The following is a 20829-nucleotide window of genomic DNA, read 5'->3' on the forward strand; positions in this document are numbered from 1 at the left end:
TCCCTTAATCACTTGCAGTCGATTGTAATGGTATCTGGTGTGACACTGTGGTGTTCCATCAGGATATGTTGATGTTTTTGTCTTAATGTTCGCACTTCATTGTTAAAATTACAAGAAAGATGAATAATAAATGATGTGTGTTTACACTACACACACAGACATTTTTTTAAGACAAAATCTCTGATCCACTAACATAAAAGGATATCTGACTTGTATTATGAAACAAAATTTTGTTCTCAGAACTAAATTCTGAGCACTATTTATTTCATATTTGGACTTAGACACATGCTATGGAAGAGCTAAACCAAAACAAACACTGCCTATGGACAAAACAAAGATGACTTATTTCACAAATTCTACACTAAAGAGATAATGGATACCAATCTACTTGCATTAATTCTTAAAACATCTGCATTTTGAAAAGAGTCGCATTTAAATGGCATTATCGTAAAAGTTTTTTCAATTTTTATGGAAAGATTTGAAATCTAAATGCATAGTTGAAAGCTTGTAAAAGTTAACTTACATGATCAATTAGTTCACGAACCATTCCATTCCACTGTCCGCTGGCATCTTCTTGGGCTCCATATTTTCCATCTTCCACCAGTCTAATCTCATAGGAAAATCCAAGGATAGTAGACAGCTCCCTGAGGAGGTCAATACAATAACCTTCGAAACGGTCGTTTCCATACAAGGGTTTGTCAGACTTCTTGAACATAACATATGGCTCTTCCTGTAAGAATTAAGACAGAATGGATAATGAGTGCCCCCACACCTTTCTTTCTCATTTTAGCCTTGAGTAGTAGACACTCATACATATACATACATATATATATATATATATATATATATGTATGTATCCTTGACATCATTTCCCGTACAAAGAAATAATATGAAAACTAGAATCCTTTTCGCTTTGGATATGTGTGTCTAAAGTCTTCATATATTTTCAGAGATTCTCTTTGTCATTTTTTTCTAAACATTGTAGACATGTCTTCAAGGAATGTATACACAGACTAAATATAAATGTGTTCCTTAACTCACTGCATAATACAGTCATATAAAATGTTTTGTTTTGATGGACACCGCAAGCTTTTTAAAATGCAGAAACAATGTGCTTTGGCAGCTGAAAAAATATTCATTTAAACTCCAAACAGTGATCAAATATTTCCAATTCTAGATTTTACACTTTTATTTATTCAAATATTTAAACTATTTTCTCAATGCTTTATTAGGCCAAGTGCAAAAAACCCATAGGGGAAGGAAAAATGAAAAAGTCAGTGAAAGCACCTGCTTGTCTATTGCCTCAAGTTATAGGTTGCCATTTGCAAGACTGCAGCAAAACCTGAAAATATTTACTCAAAAAGTGAATTCTATGATAGACATTCAATGAAAATGGAATTAAATTTCTTTAAGCATTTATCTTCTAATGTTTAAATCAAGTTGCAATGTAATATTTTTTGCATTAAGTGGTGTGCAAACAGAGAGGAAACAAATTAAAATGATTGGCAGAATAATCATACTTATAGGAAGAAAATTTACATTTAACAAACAGTATTTTTACATCTGCTTCAGAGCATAGGATGGCCTTTCTCAAACAGAAAATTAAAGGGAAAAATACAAAAAAATTGGTAATTTTCCACTACAATATGGAACCTATATTCAAGCTGTGTTTGTTAGGTTAAATATGCAATATGGTCTTCACTCACTTTTGGGAGAGATTCTTTAATTTTTTTAATAATTAAAAAGAAAAATAATCAAGTAAGGTCAGACAAATAATAGTATATTCAATCATTGTAACAAACACAAGACCCAGTGAATAATCAGATAAACCCTTCAAGGCAACTTAGAAATATTCTTACAATCCTAAATCCCCTGATCAGCACTCAATGGAGTTAAAGGCATCTCCTTCCACAGGCACTTGACAGATTTAATAAGTCAACACTCCCAATATAATCTTCTGCCTTGGGTTTTCCCATTATTTAAGCATTATATCCACATATCCAGAATTTTAGTACAGAAGATTTTACCCAAAGAAATAAAAATGAGAATGCAGGGAAGAATCTTGTCCTTAAAAGAAGAGTTATATACTCCTATTAAAATTAGTAAGGTTACAGCCATATTTTCAAAAAGTACGTCTCTGATCTACATGCAATTAGCAAGGAAGAAACATGAAATAAATTGTCCAGCCAAACTACTAGGATATTTTGACAGAAATTTCTCAAACAACGGATAAACAAATGACTCCAGAAGAGATTTTCAAGATGTAGTACTGACAAGAACAACGACCTCGCAGAAAACATGAAAGTTGAAAGCAATTTAAATTACAAGGATCACTGAATAATGCTTGAGAAGCAGAAATGGCAGAAGAGCAAAAACTACATGTTAAAACGGTTGTTAATAAACTTCAGAAATTGATAATAAATATCTCAGAGAAAAACAACTGTAAGGAAAACAATTATTTTAGGAAAAATTACAATTGCTTGAAGAAAGAACACCACTGGCCCAGCAGAAGCTATGGTAAGGCAAAATACAGTGTGCTTTTTTGTTCTGGAGTAATAGCAATTGTTTTCACATTAACTAGTATGGTTTGGATTTGTGCTCGAATCAGTGTTATAACACAGGAATATTTTCATTACTGCTGACCAGAGCTTATACAGCGTCACGTCCTGTTCTGAAGGTATGAAGGAACTCCAATGCAGCTTGGAATGCTCATATGCACAGATCCAAGACATTTGCTCTCAGAGTTGTTCAGATATTTACGGTCTTATACATCCTCCAATCTCTGGAATTTTGGCAAGATTCATGACAATATTTTTGTCTCTTCCATTCCAAACAATTCTGAGTTATCTGGGACAGAATTTAAATATGTGCAGTATCAGGAGGATGTCTAATTCTCAATGTATGCTTTTAATTCTCTTTTACTTAATAAGCACAGTAGAATTTTCTTCATTGAGCAATTCAGCTCATTGATACATTCCTGCATATTTTTCTATCAGATCATTATAGAAATCCTCAGACAGTTTATCTGTCAGGTTGATGCTTTTTTTATACTTTGTTAAAGAAAAATTAAAAAATCTTGCAACCCTTTCTGAAATTCTTAGCTCCAACTCCATATTAATTTATATTCTTTAGTCTGGCCAATTTGGATAATGGGTACAATATTATTTTTATTACTATTTAATGATTCTAAATTTTTGTTGAGAAGACTGATCAATAAGTTATTAATACTCTCTTAATGCTTTTCCAATCCTACATTAATTAATTTCTTACTGATACTTGCTACTTCTTCTTATAGTCTTTTACTGTACAAAACATTTGTTTTTTTCTCTTCAGATCTTTTACTTGCTATGTAAAGTGATTTCTAACTTCACTTGAGGAGGGTTGGTATTGACAGCTTCATCTGTAATAGCTCTTATTAATTCAAATTTTTTCTCTAGTTTTCTTTTTCCTTGAGTAATACGCATTCTAAATACTGAACATGCTATTCAGGTGTTCTGGACAAGTGCATGCAAAGGATTCTACATGCTTTATTTGCTCAAGTTTTAAATTTGGAGAATGGGTTGATGTAAAACTGGTTGCTAGACATACTCTCAGGAAAGCCTCTATGCATTAAATGTACAATCACCTTTGCTTCTTGGTGGATTATCACTTCCATCAAAATCTTTCACTAGGACAATTATCATTGATTATGTAGACAGAGTTTTTATACTGATTGATATGTAGATTGGCAGCTGGTTTATACTTTCTTTAATACTGTTCACAATTTTTTTTCCTTCAGTTCCTGAAAATATGACCCCTAAATATTACTAAACAACATCACAAAATGAGTATTTGAAATCTTCTAAACAGTTTCGGTTGAAATTAAGTCTTTCAAATGGACACATCTCCCCAGGAAAACAGGGAAACACCTTCCATTAGCAGTTGTATTATTGCTTGGAATGACATGAGTAGCTTGAAACAAGTCACTGAATAAACACTGACTATAGACTCCAGAATGAATCCACAGGAAGAGACAATGTTTCCAAAAAACTTTGCTATTCTAAATTAACACCAGGTCAGTTTGTTTCAAAATTTTAAGATCAAAGTCATGATTTAATGTCTCATAAGATTAAAATATATTCAGTGAAGAGAGATACAGAGGAGCCCCATCCCAAGACAGATAAACTCTAAGAGTGAGAAAGCGAATAAACTCGTAAACGCAAAAAAATCATTTTTCCGAAAAAATTTACAGAAAAGTGAACTTAGCTAAAATACTGAAAATAAAGGTATGTCTACAAGGAACCTGGAATCACAGATAGATTAAAAACTATATCTGCAACTAGAAGAGGAATCTTTGAAAAGTAATTAATATTGTAACTTTACAGACTGGTTTTAGTTTTAAAAATGTACAGCTAATGCTTGAATGAAAGTACACTTATTCTACAAAAAAATTATCTGCAGCTTTCTCTTTTTCTTTCAGATATGAACAATATTTACTTGAATTATTCCTGTGATTTATATTTCAACCACAAAGATATCACTAGAATTGACAAGTTCTAATTTCAAGTTCTCTTATTTTTATTAATATTAGTCAAGTATATACATTTTTCTTCATAATTTCAACATGGAATAACCTATTTTTTACAGAATCTAGAATTTATTACCATCAATATTGAGGAAAGCAAAACAAAGCACACAGACAAAAAAAAAAAAAATTAAAAAAAAAACCAACGAAAAGAAAGTGCAAGCCCTAAAGATGAAAAGAGAAAAATTATTTGAAAATTTGCCACTGTTAGAACAGAGACTTTAATTATTAGCTTCTGTTCACCAGAAGGTGGGATACTGGAGTATTAAAAGACTGCCATATCTTCTTGACATTCATATCAAATATAAGGAACACACAATAGATTTTCACAGTAGACACTCAAAATTCTACTGGGAGAGGTGAAGCAATCCACTAGTTACTATCAATCAAAAAACTGAAGGCTGACTCGTCTTTGTAAAGATGACAGGTAAATTTATTTTTTTAATTTTAATACATGTTAATTTAAAATTTGGCCATTGAAAACTCATGTTTGAGTATCCAAGAGATTAGGGAGAGAAATTATGCACTACAATTTGAGAAAGCAGCATATAGCAATAAAATAAAATGAGGGAATACTATTCTTTGAACTAAGTAAAATTGTTTTAAAAGTTATTATAAATGTTCCTCCAAATTTCTTCTGATTCTATTCCTATTTCAAACCAATTTTTTTAAGGGAAGTGTAATAAAAAAGGTAATTTCACTTTTCAAATGTGTAGTAACAAAAAACTACTAAATTTGAGAACATCACATACCTTTCATAACTTTCACACATTTCTTGGAAATTTAACTTGACAACTGTGAGTTTTTCTGAGCTTTGATGTAAGCAGATACAGAAAAGCACATAAAAGCTACACAGGAAGGAAACAAGCACCTATTTCAGCAGAACAGGACAAATGAGCCAGTATGATGACATGTCCAGGATGTATGAAATTAGCACAAAAAGAGTCTAAGTACCATGCATATGGCTTTATAAAATGGAAATTGAATTCCAAAGTTGAAACTCTTTCAAATTGGAAGTAAAATATATACAAGAATAAAAATATTTAGATACTTGCATCAAAAGTCTAAAGAGAAGAAATGTTTCAGAGTTCTGGTAGGAGTCAATTTAGGAGAATCAAATAATAAGAAATCCTAATTACTGAATTTGGCAATTTGTTTTCTGTAGGGTTTTTGATTGGTTTGGTTTTTTCTAAATGCAGAATATTCATAACGTAGATTTTTTGAATGAAAAAGAAATTCTGAAGTTTCAATGCAGATGGTTTTAAAGTGAAACAAAGCAATAGTATCAAAAATATTGATATATCCAAACCTATGGTTATAAAATATAAAAACAGCATACTTATTAGTTTTTGAATGTTTCTCCCCCTTGTCTGACTGTCCTCAGGTACAGTCTATCTATTAGGTCTAAAAAGACTTGACTATCTCTCCAGTGAACATGTTCAGTTGGTGTTTGGGGCTGCTATGGGATCAGAACTTGGAAACCAGACATGTTTCTTCAAAAAAACTACATGTAGGTGAGTTTGGGAGACAGGATGAAGTCCTGACAACTCCTGCCCCTTTCCAGAATAGAACACTGAATTGTTGGGAAACCAAGGAATGATCTTTCATCATGCTACCTGTAAAATGTATTATGAAGAATTCAAGACAAAAAGGAGCACATAGTTCTGTCCTTACTTAAAGCAGATTAAATAATGGATCACAGTTTATGTTTTATCGTTTTTCCCATCAATCTATTTTCTTCTTCTAGAAACTCAGCCACCACTAAAAATGCAGTGTATACTTACTCACAGCTGTAAGGATCTTAATGACTGCAAAATATAGAAGGAAAAAGATATTGCTCTGAATTTCAGAAACAGAATTTAAAAGAAAATAAAAACTGGGATATTTAAATGAAAAGTGAGCACTAAACCAAACTACAGAGTAAAATGATTAAGGCTCCACAGCTGGCAGTATAGCATAGACTATTGTAGGGAATTCTAAAAGTGAAAAATACATCATAGAAAAACCATATGAACAGCTTAAATGATAGAATTGCCTTTTCTTTTTTCATTTAAGCAAGATTTTGCAGACTCAAAAAAGGAGATAAAAGGAAGTTGATGATGAAGTAGGTATATTTCTAGGAGTTTTAGCATTTTATATTGTTTCCTTGCATTACTACAAAATGAATATTCAGTAATATGTTTTCTGTCCAACAGAAATGTATTTTTACGCTTAAAGGAGATAGAACTACCAAATTAAGCTAATACATGTATTTCTACACCAAAAATGGTTTGAGTCCTTTTTGCTAATCCAAGTACAGCTCTTCCAATTTGTACCACTTTTTCTGAGTACCATTCTTCATAGCTGAAAGGGGTAACTGCAATTATCAAAACTTTTACTAAATAATAATTGAGATTAAAAAGGCAGCTACAAGTGAGCAACTTGTAGCACCAATTAAAGTCCACTCTTTTTTTTTTAATTGTATTATTTAGATACCTGCAAAGAGGATGAATACTTATAAATGACCACTAACCAAAATTAACTCTTAAGAGAAAGGGCATCATTGATTACAGAAAGCAGCTTTTCTCTTAAATCTTATGAATCTTCTTTTGTGAGATTTACCAGATTAAAATCAGTGCTCATTGGCAGCACTGCTATTTACATTCATGCAATTTACCATTTCTTGAGCTAACTATTTCATAGGATGTGTTAAACCTCATCAACAGCAGATGTTAAAACACAAACAAACTGAAAGCACCCTAAGTTATTGAGTGTTTCTTATGTAATCTTGCAGGGATTGATCCTTGTTGCAGCATCAATACCACTGATCTGGAACCAAACATACCATGATGGTTATTGAGGAGTGCAGATACAAAGACTGGTTCTTTACTGAGTAATGAAGGGAATGGGTCATTTGCAGAGACAGGACCATATTCTGTAAAGCAGTAATTCTAGCAGCAATTAGGTTCACATGAATTAAAGTACATATCAGTAAAAAGCATCAAGAAAAATCCTAGGCAGGTTATCTGGGTTCAAAGCAACAGCAGTATAGAGAGTATGGGAAGTCAATTAATAATAACATTTACTTAATAATGCAGTAGTTTTTACATGTAGGAAACTTGTGAAAGTCAGTGGGAAGAAAACTGGCAGATTAATAATATAGAAGATGTTATTTTACTACAAGACATTCGTTTACATTTCATTTAAAAAAGAAACAAGGTATCATGAATTTATAAATTTATAAACTAAATTATTACTATTACTATAATTAATGGTACAAGACAAAGTTGTGGTAAATCTATACTGGTCTTAGCATAACAAGAAATTATATCTGAAAGTGAGTCAGCCGTATTCCATTTTATATATTTAGATATATTTATATATTTATATATATTTAAATATAAATATAAATATAAATATATATATAAATAATATGTATTTAAACATAAATATATAAATAATATATTTTATATATTTTTATATATATTATAATATATATTTTATATATGTATTTTTCAATTGGTGAAATAAATGAAACAAAGGATTTCCAAAGATTTTCTATTACTTGTAAACAGACCTTATAAACAATGAAAAAGTTATGCACTGGATGAAAATAGATTACCTAAGTTACACAAAAGGTTAAAAGCACACTGGCATTTGTGCCTATGCACCTGTAAAAACTCATTCTAGTTTGAAATGTCATAATATATGTTGGGAGGTAAAAGCTTAATAAAGCATACAACTGCCAGGAAGCAGATTCTTTTTTAATATCTGCAAATTCACGATAATGGTGGCAGCAGACAAACACAGGAAACAAAATTCTGGAAAGTTGCAAATTTTCATTGAAATTTAAATTACTATTTTAAAATTACTGCAAGGAAATAAATGAACACTTATTTTTACATAAACAAATGTATTTAATTGTAAGTAAAAAATACCTTGTTCACTGCTGTGAATGTGCCAACAGTGAAAATAAAAAAGATGTTTCTCAAGCTGTTTCCTCTGGTCTAGTTCAAAGGACAAACAAATTAAATATCTCTATGACTAAAAGTTTCATCTCAATAACTGAGTAATATTAATGCTAAATAAGTGTTAACTACTTTGCACTTTCTTTTGCGGTGTTAGAATAGCAAACAAAAGTAATAATTTTTTGCTGGTTAAAATCATCAGAGTAACCAAAAAAACACATTTTAAAACCAATTGTCTTTTGTCCTCTTAAATGGCACTGAAAAAAGTGGCTTTGTAAAGAATAAAACATTCAAGAAAAGTTAAATTACTAATCAATTAACATAACTGTAAAATTGGGATAACTTGCTCACAAGTAAGGTAAGAGTAAACATCCATGACTAGCTTATCAACTGGAGTTCATTCATGACACCATAAATTCCAAGCAATTTTAAGTAAATTCTAAGTAATGGCAACGCACATTGCAGACTGTTCATTACTATTGCAATTAGTGTGTTGCATTCTATCAGTTTTTCTGCATAACTGTATTTCAGGAAAAGGAAATACAATTGCTTACCAAGATGGTAGTAACAATTAAAGAACGATTGGACAGGGAATCTGTGATGTTTGCTGGTTTTCCTTTCTGATTCTCTGTCATATTAAGGCCGCTCAATGGATCCCAAGTTCCAACCTATAAAACGGTAAATTACTGCGTAAATTGCCCATTGGTTACATTTCAGCATCTAGAAAAGAACGCTTTAAGGAAAAACAGATTGTTACAGGGGAAAATAAAATTGATTGCTAAGAGTTATTATTAAATTTTGTTCCATTTTTCTCTGTCATTAGGTTTAAAGTCTGCTTATTTAAAACGTGATTAACAATACCTCAAATTATGTTTTGTGAAGTGTGACATTAGGTGTAAAAATTATATAAAGAATATCCAAAGCTACTCTTAATACTTAATTTTCCATTTCTCAACATAAGCCATATCTGAAGATAATTTAACAGGCAGAAATGCATTTGCAGAACAGAGAGCATTGTGTCTACAAAAGGATTTATCCTTTTCTGTGATCAGCAAGAATAGCAGGACAAAATATGTTTTTGGGAAAAAGTCATGGAGAAGACAGAAACAGGCTAAGTACAATAACTTAATTCATTTAGAGATAAATCTTTAACACATTAATATTTTCACATTTTATACTTTGAAATAAAATCTATAGGATTTTAACTAAGTAGAAACATCCAAGGTCATGCTTCAAGGCTCAGGTTAAGGACAGACTTACATACTAAGTAGTAAGAAATGAGACTTATCTGTCATTTATCTGCATTTTCATCCCTATACAATTAAAATGGTAATTATAACCATCCATTTTAGAAATCAGAATGTATTACTGCATTGTTTAAAAAAACCCCATAAATATGTGTTATTTTCATTTTAGACAGGATTTTAAACATCATTTCAAATACTAAGTAATATCTATAATTCAAAGTAAAGATATCTTAAAACTAAACTCAGACAAAAATTAAAAATGTCTGTGAGGATTCCTTGCAAATATCTATATCTATGTATATAAACACACACAATTTTTAAAATTATCTTTTCAAATGAGTCCTGAGAGACTGTTTGTATACTTTTAAATTATTTGTTGCCACAAGACTGTAAAATAAATTTAGGATGCAATGTGGTGTGGATAAAAAGGGTTCCATTTCTAAAACTGACTACTGCAGAGCATGAATCAGAGGATGCTGTAGTAAAGAAAAGAAAAATTTGATCTCTTTTTCTACAATTTTTTGTTCCACAGGAATCAGTATTTTGTCTGTCTTCCTTGCTTAGCACTCAGTTCCAAGAAGTCACTCTTTTGAACTTGGCCATTTAGTACACCATAAACTGATCAAAGAATCATGAAGGGGAAAAAAGAATATGTCTGTCTCAAATATACAACTGGAAAATAACATCTAAATATCATTTCAAAGTATTGAAATTAAGCCTTGCTACCAAAAACCTCTCCTTCATTTACTGTTTTAATACAATTTGATTTGGTGAGTTGAAAGGCTCTCAGAAAATACAAAATGTTCAGTCTTGAAGCTTGGCCACAATCAAGAAATTTTAAAAGGGTTGCTAACATTTAATTGCAGTGTTCTGCTAATTATGACAATCACAGTGTTTGCTTTACTTCAAAGACCAAACTAGAGTAGAATAACAAGGAATGATAAAGACCAGAACTTGAGCCCGTTGCTGCATAACTGAAGCTGAACTAATCTCCTCTATGAGATATAACTCCAGGTACACACACAGCACAAAAATTTCTGAGGAAACACCATCATCTTATACAATGAGTTTCACATCCTAAATTCAATAAAATCATTTGCTTTGGTCAAATTCGTATTTATAATTCAAATTTATATTGGCAAAAGATAAGACACTGTTAACTAAAATGCTTCCTCTTCTACTTTTTAACATAGTCACATACACAAGCAAAAGAATATCAACCATTAGAATTTTTGTTTTGTCTAACTAGAGACTTAATTTACTGCAGACATACAAGAATTGTCAATGACATTTCTTAAAATGCTTAAAATGCAACAGTTTCTTTAAAAGAAACTTCTGTCTTGATAAACTGATGCATTGTTTTTTCTAAATTAGGTTCATAGTATTTTTAATGCTGCTTTTGTTAACCAAAAATCTAAGAAATGGACCAAAAGTCAGAGGTTCAAAATTAGACTTTGTTTGGATTATCTCTGTTGATGAGCTCAAATACAACAATTTACACCATGGGTTCTTATATATTAGTGATATGTTTAGCTCCCAAATCACATAAATGTGTTTTCAAAGTTGCTCCATACAGAAATTTTGTGCAAAAACAGTGCAGCAAATAATTTATTTTCTATTTGTTTCAGCGCAGTGTTTTAGTTTTTAAGTAGCTTTTTGAACTGAATAGAATTGCCAATGTGTTTTTAGTAGAAAAGTTTAAATGCCAAAAATGTAGAAAAAGTTCATCAAGGTAGTCCATAACTTGCTATAATTGACTTAGGTAAGAATCAGCTTATTTAAGTTGAGACAAGAGCTACATTCATCATTGAATATCACAGAGTATTCTGTAACATGGTAACTGCCGTGGTCCTTAAGGATATGGAATACAATTTCCCAAATTCATGTGAACGGTTCAAAATTTACATCCAATCTTCCACATATTCGACTTCCAGGTTGTATTTTGACTATCAGATTACTGCAGTCCCTCAAAACAAGGTATTCCCATGCAGCTGGATATCCTTACCCAGAATCACTTTGTAGCTCTGCAGGCTGAGACCTTGACTCTGTATAAGAACTGCTGAAACATTCCTGTGTTATCAATGCTGTTTTTAGCTCAAATTCAAATTACAGCCCCATAAAAGCTTATATGAAGGAATTTAACTCTGTCCTAGCCAGAACCATCAAAATATTTCACCATCCCCACTGAAAAAGAACTGTACACTCACGAAACTTAAAACTTCTTGAGTTTATATATGTTCTAGAGTACTTTACTAAAATTCAGTCTCATGAGATGTTAGTCACAAAAATTCAGTAGCTTTCTTACCTCAGCATGTTCAAAAAGTGATTTATCTTCATGAATAGATAAAATATACTTTCAAGCATTATTCTTTTTGATTTTTCTACAAAGTTCTCGTGAGAAAATTGCCATTATTTTTGCTCTGAGTCAATCAAAATTGTCAATATGACTCACAGTGAAGTGCCACAAGCACTTCAACCCACTGACTAAGCAGCCAGGACCAGAGATGTGTTCAACTCTCAAAGAGTTCTCAAATCCTTCTATATCTTCTTTATTTAATTTTGTGGAGCAGTTAGTAGTAGTGGTGATTACATTAAGGAAATAATTATACTCCATTAGGAATTATAATGTTTTTTCGTATTTCTATTGCTTACTTTATTTTGCTTTCTTCAGTAATATTAATAATAATGCCTTCTCTGACAAATACAACATTAATAACAATATTTCAATACTTCTGGATCCCACAGATTCACTATGTCTTTGTCTTTTTTTCCGCTCTTACAAAACCTGTTCTTTACGCTATTTTCTTTATTTTCCCAGATCATTACTAAAGGTACAAAATAAAATAAGATCTTACAGTGATATGTTAGACAATGAATTATAACTAATTTTGTGTCATTTATGTTCATCCTATGTGAAGGTTTCTGAGCAAGGCTTCAAGCCAGTTGTAACATCCCTTATTCAGGATATGTAATTCTTCTTCAGTCACAAATTTTCATATCAAAAGTGGCATTAAATTCAGGTATTTTTTATCTCCTTGAAGTATAAAATAATTTTCCTCACAATGCAGCCTCAGTGTAAAGACTGATTGACTGCAATTTAAATTATCATTTATTATGCCAGAGTGTCACAATTTTGGATTTTCACTGTGCTTAATCATGAATAGTTTCTGTCTGTCCAAAGTGACTGTAATAAATTTTTGTGGTATATTATATTAGCAGCACTCCAATCATCTCTTAATTTTGTCATTTCCATCTTACAAAGAGCTATCATTTTTGGCAGACAATGAAATTTTATTTGGAAACACATACTTCTTATTGACTGATGCCTGATTATCACCTCTCATTCTAGAGTTTCAAGAACAAGTATTTTATGTAAAATCTGGGATTGCACGTAGCATTCTTTTAAATGAGTGAGGAATTGTTCTGTCGTCACTGACTTCAGCAGTCATTGAACTTATAACACACGATTTAAGTTATTCTTGGTTATACTAACCAAGTCATTTATTTAGGACATATTTTTACAAAATATGAGTTTAAAAAAAATTCTTCACTATAAACCATTTTTCCCCCCCTCCCATCAAAATTTTCCTCTTCATGGGTTACAGCTGAAATTGTTGAGTTAAACTGTTGTGCTTGACAAAAGAAATATTTCCCCTTTATTTGGAAAGAGTTTAGAAGAAATAATAAAAGTTTACAGTATGGAAACATGACATACATATTATGGGGCACAGAATTATTATCTCCCCACCTCTTCTCATCTGACAAGTGGGAGAATATATGGAAGAAAAGGAAAAAAACCTGTTCAGGGACTCTTACAACATAGACAGAGATGTCTGACAAGATGGTTTGGGAAGAACATTGAAAACATACCAGATCAGGATAAAGATGAAAAAAAAAGGCTCCTGAAGGAAAAAGAAAATAGAGAGAAAGGGCATGGAAAGAGATTAATAGGTACAAGGGAGAGGGATTAGACGGAAAGGGAGACAGGCAGGGAGGGTCTGGAGGGAGAGACTAAGGAATAGGAGAGGAAGGAAGAAAAAAGGAAGGAGTAGCAGAAGCAAGGGGAGAAAGACTAGATACAGAGATGGAGGGAGGTAGGGGACTGAGAGAAGGGTGACTCATCACAGCTTTAACAGAATTAAGTCTTGGAGTAAAAAATTCCAACTTTGAGGCAGCTCTTTCCAATAAAAGAACTGGCTAAAATGTTCTCTTTCTACTAGGAACCGTCCTGCTCCAAAATTTAATCATTCACTCTGGATTCAAGAAGAATAAGGTTTGTGTTCTTTCAGAATAATGAAGTTCAAAGAGAAATATTTCTCTGTGGGCATTGATTTATCTTTCTCAGTAAAATACACCATATGTTTCATAGGTTTAGTAAGCGATTCAATCAAATGTGCATACACTTGAATTTTCCTTTTCCTAATCTCATCTTACACCCCAGAGAAACTGCTCTGGTTTTACTCATATACAATAACTGATTCTTTCTGCTCCTTCCAAAGATTGCCAATGCTTTTTGGTGAAAAAATAATATTACCACTACCATTTATCACATGATCAAAATAAGCCATGAAGGTAGCAAAAGTATCTTCCTTTTCTGTAAAAATCTTTATATACAGCTCAAGCTCATACTGGGTTTTTTTTTTTTTTTTTAAATATCCGTGTGCTTCAACATTTCTGGTTTTGTCTCTTACTTAACTTTCAATATAACTGTTTCCCAAGTTCCTTTTTTTCTATTATGTGTTTTAGAGAACTACTCTGTTTCCTACTGAATTTTATTGTCTTCCATATTTCTCTGTAGACCTTTTCTGCTTTATCTCTATATTTTCACTGATGTATATATCTCCTAGTGCATTGTCAACTGAGATTTTATTTTCCAGAAATCTCATGTTGCTTTGTGGTTCCCAAATGCCATCTAAAGTTCTTAAAGCCATCCTAAATTACAAAGACTTCCTTCCCTCATTTTCAATGGTTGCCACTTACATACAGCTACTGCTGACATATTTAGCTATAACCATGACATCAATTTTTTCATTTCTGTTTCCAGTAAGAACAGGTTGCATTATATGTATTCTACTTGTACACAATACTAATTTACTTTTCAAGTCTAATCATTACTACATACTCTTTCCCCTCCCCCTCTGCTAATTTGCCAGAGCTCACTTCATGGAAAACTTTATCCCAGAAATCTAGTGTCAGTGTTTTGCTGAACATTTTAAAATACAGTTTAGTTCTCGAATCACAGGTTTTCCACTGGACAACAAAAACATTATTACCTATGTAAGTGTTTCAAGACAAGCTTATGGTTTCTGAGCTTTTACAAATCTTCCCAGTAGAGAAAATTAATATTACAAAGATCATCTTGTAGACAAAATTTTGGGAAAATATATTGTTTATGCAACTTCTCCATTCAGTGATTCACAGAAAAAAGGAAATGCGACTCTGCAGTATTGTCCATTCCCTTAATTTCTGGTTTTATTTGTGCCCACAATTATCACTGTGGAGCAATAATTGATAGAACTTTATCTGGAGATGAAGGAAAACATAGTCCTCACAGAACACTGAACACCAGATCTAAATACAAACTACAAGGCAGATGCCAGTTACAAAACCTTTGCCCGCTGATCACAACAACATGGATATGCTGTAGCTTCCTGCAATTGCCTCTTCATGGCAAGGTGGTTGGAGGGAAGATGATCTGATTTCAGACCATGATGGTGTCATATAGGCAGGCCAAATGTCTGCACATGCTTCCTGAGCTTTTAAGTTCAGATATAGACAATATTAAGCTACATGGAAAGAGTATTTCCCAATCCTTTGGTCTCTCCCTACACCTCTGTACATGAAATATTAATGTCAGAAGACAGTTAAACCAGTCAGGATACCAATTCTTAAATTTCTGGTACCATTTATAGAGATATTGAGTTGCGAACAGGTACACTCTTATGTAACACATGACATACTATTGTAAATATTTTTAGGGGGTGAGTTTTGTTTTGTTTCCCACCTCCTTGGAGGCAAATGTCTTACATACCTTTTCAAGACCTTCTTCTTTGAGACTGATGACGTCCAAATCAAAATCTGTCCTTAAGCCATTAGTTTTGTTGAAAGTTATCCTGCCTGTGAGACCTTCCCAGTGGGCCTATGGAGAAAGAAAAAACAATTTCTAGAAATAAATACGTTTTCCTCTTCTTTTTACCAGAAAGGACAAACTACTCCTGCCAAAATGGAATAGTTAATTATTCATTTTATGTAAATAATTTACCTTATGGTTGATTTTTGCATTTAAATATTTTGTATTTGTTTTTTGCTAATGAAATCAATCTTTCTTTCAGTCTTCATAGACAATTTTTGAACTCTCATGTCAGGCAATAGACTCTTCTACTGAACAAGATAAAAGGTTGTTTTGTTTTCATTCCTACATCATTCTTGAATGCATTTTCCCTTCTGCTTCCCTACATACCTCCCCCTCCCCAGTCCCCAAGCATCAATGCTGGACTTCATTAGTTTTCTCAGGAAATTTCATTCAAATAAAGGCTTACTTTTATATGACGCTGATTCCCCTGAAACCACACTGAGACAGCAAAAATTGAGGTCAAAATTGAGGTCTTCCTGAGTTTATTCCTCACTTTTAATAAAGTGCAATAGCCTCTCTTTTTAATAACTTAAAATCTACCCTAGTTCTGAAACTATACAAAGTAGGAGAGAAAATGTGGGAAATAAAATTATCATCCTAGAAGGAGCTAATATTGAAAAAGAAAATACATTCAATTGCAAGTAATTCTCCTCATCATAATATTTTGCACAATATCTACATTGAGAAGTACTGTATTACGAGTTAGAGTATGAGAGATTTGAATAGTCTACAGTGTTCACCTTTAGCACCTTAAATCTCCAAGCTTTACTATTACTATCTATCAGTATCTAAACAGCATTTGGGGGGGGACAAGGAGACATATAGTAATTCACCATATAGAATTAATTTAAAAATTAATTTTAACCAGGAATTAAATTAATTCCTGGTCCCTTTAAACTTCTGCCAGTATTTAGTTGTTGATTTTCACATGATCAGTCTATGGTTTTAGTCTATGGTTTAGAGTTTCAGGTGTTTGGGTTTTTACACCACAAATGCTCCACACAGACCCAATTAACTACAAACACGAATTTTATTCATAATACAGTCATTTCAGCTTTCTACACATTTTTTTGTTCCAAGTAATACTTCAGGAAAACCCACTTTCAAATAAAAATGCTGTCTTGCTTGTTAAACTCCTTATACATAACAAGATGATGACCATCTACGGAAAATAAAACAAAAAAACAAAACAAAACAAAACAAAACAAAAAGAAGGCAGGAGCCAAAGAGAGTGAAAAGTAAAATAAAACAGGAATTGGGAGAAAAGAAAGCGAGGGGGCAGGATCCTTTATTAGTGACTTACCTCCTTGATGAGACTCATGAAGCGGGTACCAAAGCGCCATGGCTTGTGGCGGTTGCACTGCAGCGAGCTCACAGTCATCTGTGGGAACTGCTGGACAGCCACGGACACCACATGGACAGCATCATACATCAGTGCTGCATCCGTCTGAAATGAGAACGGCAACAGAACCGTGATCACAAAGCAAACACACGGGACAGGTCAGCAGACAGAGAAGGAAACAATAAATTAGGGCTGCTCATTCCGCTAAAGGGAAAAATGGTCCAACTACTTGTGCAGCTCTGTAAAATGCAGCCTTGTTGCCAAGTCATACATGAGTTATGTCAGAGTCTTCAGCCAGTCTCAGTTTTTCTCTTTTTAATGCAGTAAAAAGGGCTCAAATAACTACTTTTCAGGATCATGGGAGTACACTAGTATCCAATGACTCACGTTCCTTTAAAAAGCAGTACGTTAGGGAGCTATATAAATCACTGTATGCATGTTTGATTCAAGTTGGCTATTTTCTGGAGTGATGCAAAAGGAAAAAGGAAACAAGTTGACAAAACCTTTGCTATAAAGGAAAGTTTACAGGTTCAGGAATATTTTTGTTTTGAAATTACATGCAAGATTCCACCCCAAGAGTACTCAATTGATTCATTAATAATTTTTAATATGTGTCAGTTCAAATCCCTATGGCAGAACTAATCACTATCTTCAATAAATCAGAGGTAGATTAGAATTACATCAAAATGCACATTAATTTTAATATCTTTCATGTCCCATCCTAAATAAATAGATGTAGTGTTTGCTAAGTAGTGTTGTATTAGCAAAGGACACAGCCAGCCTCTCAGCACACACTGTCATACTGTACAAGAAAGTGATATCTCTCTCCTGTTTTCCTCGATAAACAGAGGCCTGATAAACCTCTGAACCAAAAGCACAAGAGGACCTTAGATTCAGCTGGTGGAAATGAGTGCTATGCCATCTGCTCAGCATACCTTAGAGAAAAAGGACCTATTTCCCCTTCCCATTCACATAATTAGTGAGCTGTGAAATTAGTTCTTTAATGGATAGGAAACCTGGAGATTATTGCGCTTGTCACAATACAATACAATGCAATACAAAATGAGCTTATATAGTGCCTTTCATGCAAAGGCATCCTGAGGCTCTTTACGATAAAACTAAACATAAAAATGCAAAAATATTCTACCATTATAGTGCATAAGCTACTGTTAAAGAGAAAATACACGCTCACATTTAAATGGTTCTCCCAAGGAGAGATTTCTGAATTCAAATAGAAATAAATCCTGATTTTAAAATAGCCAGTATAAGAGGTTTCAATGATCTCAGGCTCCAAGCAGTTTATGCAGGGGCTCCAAATCAGTCAGAAAATATTTTTCCTGCCAAATTGTTCATTATCTTCAAGGCATTAAAGTGCTTTTAAGGCAAGCTGATATTTGACAAGGAGGCAGTGAAACATCAAAAAGTTGGAATTACATGCTGAGTAAGCATCATGCAAAGTTTAATATTCTAGAAGCACAACTTGGCAGTAGTTGAAGTCTAGACAACAGCTTTTTAAACAAACCACACAATAAGTACAACACATAAATCTGGCTCAGAAATGCAAACTGGTTTTTAAATCAGTTTAACTTCTAAAACTGTAATCCTTGTACCAATGAAGGAAAATTGAAATTTCTAAGTGACTTCAGCAAAAATAACTCACAAAGAAGCTATCAGAAATTCAACACCAGCAGCAACAGATTAATTAGATGTAAATTTGGAAGCAGAACTGTTAAGACTCGTCAGTAGGAATCAAACGGACATTATACCAGATGCAGAACAACATGGCTTTCTGTCAAATTCTCTAAGCCAGTGAAGTAGAAATCTGTAGTATGATAAAAACACTCAAAGATGTCAAAGGCACATGATCAGATCCAGCGGATATACATTGTGAGGCACTAGAAAAGGTTGCTCAGAGATGTAGATGTTCCCATCACTGCAAGTGTTCAAGGCTGGTTTGAATGGTGCTCTGAGCAACCTGGTCCATGGAGGCAGGGTTAGATTAGATGATCTTTGAGGTTCACTCCAACCCCTCAACATTCTATGATTCTGAAAACATGTTGTCAAAATCTATTCATAAAAGACAAAACAGATGAGGAAGAAAATGCCATAGTGTCATATCCACAACTCAATTGACAGACCCTGTCCTATCAGAAGGATAAATCTGAATCTGCACCTACCATTTACTACTGTCAATACAAAGTTGCAAACATATAATAAATTAAGCATATCTAGATTTTCATGAAAAGACAAATATGTTGCTAAAACTATTTTTTAAAGTCTGAATAGTTCTTAATATATTCTAGAAGAAAATGTACTATTCAAACTAAAACAGAAGCAAAAAATTAGTCTTGGTATATGGTATTCTTATTCTCTAATCAGTTTTGTATTAAACTGAACAGGATCATTAAAAAATTCAATGGAAGATATTGTACAGTTCACTTAATGCATAGCATGAGCCAAGCTTATTCTCATGATTAGTAAAGTATGCATATACTCCATTACATTTTAGTTCTTATGTTATCTTTACCTGCATATTATCTGAATAATACTAATATAGTAAGTAGAATGGCTTATAATTTTCATATGCAGTTCATTATTCTCCTGAAGATCATTTTTTTCATCCTATCTTTAGTGAGCAAACTTTTGTTCCTTGTGAGATAAATTCAACTACATTTGAAAGGTCAAATTGTTCAGGTTTTGCTTGGTGTCTGATGGTCACTAACATACTCTGAAAAATTTTGTGCATTAATTAAAATAATTCTTATATTCTTTCAAGTGTGACTTCCTTAGCTGCAACAAGAATGAAATGAAACTGCAAATGCTCACAAATGTATACCTGCATTTGTTTCCTAGGGGACCATGACAAAAGTATTCAATAAATGCATAGAAGTGAAAGAACATTTTGACATTTTATTGACATAGTCCTTGAAAAGGTGTGAACACATTAAAAAGCAATTCATATAAAGTCCTTAATCCATTGCGAAACTTGTTTCATTGTATGTAATAAATCTGAAACAAACTTAATTCAGACTGACTGTGGTCAGTGATTTAAATGTTAACATGCCCGTTTCATACTGCAACAAGCTTTTCTTGCTGAGCTTGTATGTATGCCACTTAGCCTTCCAAGACTTTTGAACAGAATGAAAATATTGCATTCCTGTTAGGCAAAAGGAGTGTTAATACACAAGGCGGAGAATGTTCCATAAGGAATGAATTTTCCATTGGCTTTTACAAATTGTATTTTATTTCTTACACAAGAGTAATGCCCTGGATAAAACACTGGATGCAAAGTCAGGTTGCTGGATTTGGGTTTTTTTCAACTCCCAATATACCCAGTCTATTCGTAGTCAGGTTTATGACAGTACAATTTGGAGAATGAGAACAGCAGTTGCTCTTCTTTAATCTAAAAGCTTGAGCAAGTAGTAGAAACTGGAGGTACAATGAACAGGACAGCTTAATCAAATCTCCTCCCTCCACAGCATAACTGTTTAAAGGAAAAGGAACATTACTTAGGCATCACTGCACAGTAAGGATTTACAGTGGAATGCTTACTCATTTCAAAACCATCAAAAATGCCCTGTAATCACCTTAGCCAA

General features: G+C 32.8%; 1 protein-coding gene across 4 annotated transcripts in view; it reads right to left on the bottom strand.

Annotated features, from left to right (window-relative positions):
• The window catches only part of GRIK2 (glutamate ionotropic receptor kainate type subunit 2), a 374579-nt gene that overhangs the window by 157025 nt on the left and 196725 nt on the right, over window positions 1-20829 (bottom strand). For all 4 annotated transcript variants that reach the window (XM_033055340.2, XM_033055338.2, XM_033055339.2 and 1 more), the window contains 4 exons: window positions 17195-17338; window positions 15790-15897; window positions 9066-9179; window positions 524-730 (listed from right to left, as the gene is read on the bottom strand). In XM_033055340.2, coding sequence (XP_032911231.1) covers window positions 524-730; window positions 9066-9179; window positions 15790-15897; window positions 17195-17338 — 573 coding nt within the window. The remainder of the gene's footprint in view (window positions 1-523; window positions 731-9065; window positions 9180-15789; window positions 15898-17194; window positions 17339-20829) is intronic.

The sequence above is a fragment of the Catharus ustulatus genome, chromosome 3 (assembly GCF_009819885.2).
Source record: "Catharus ustulatus isolate bCatUst1 chromosome 3, bCatUst1.pri.v2, whole genome shotgun sequence".
NCBI lineage: Eukaryota > Metazoa > Chordata > Aves > Passeriformes > Turdidae > Catharus > Catharus ustulatus.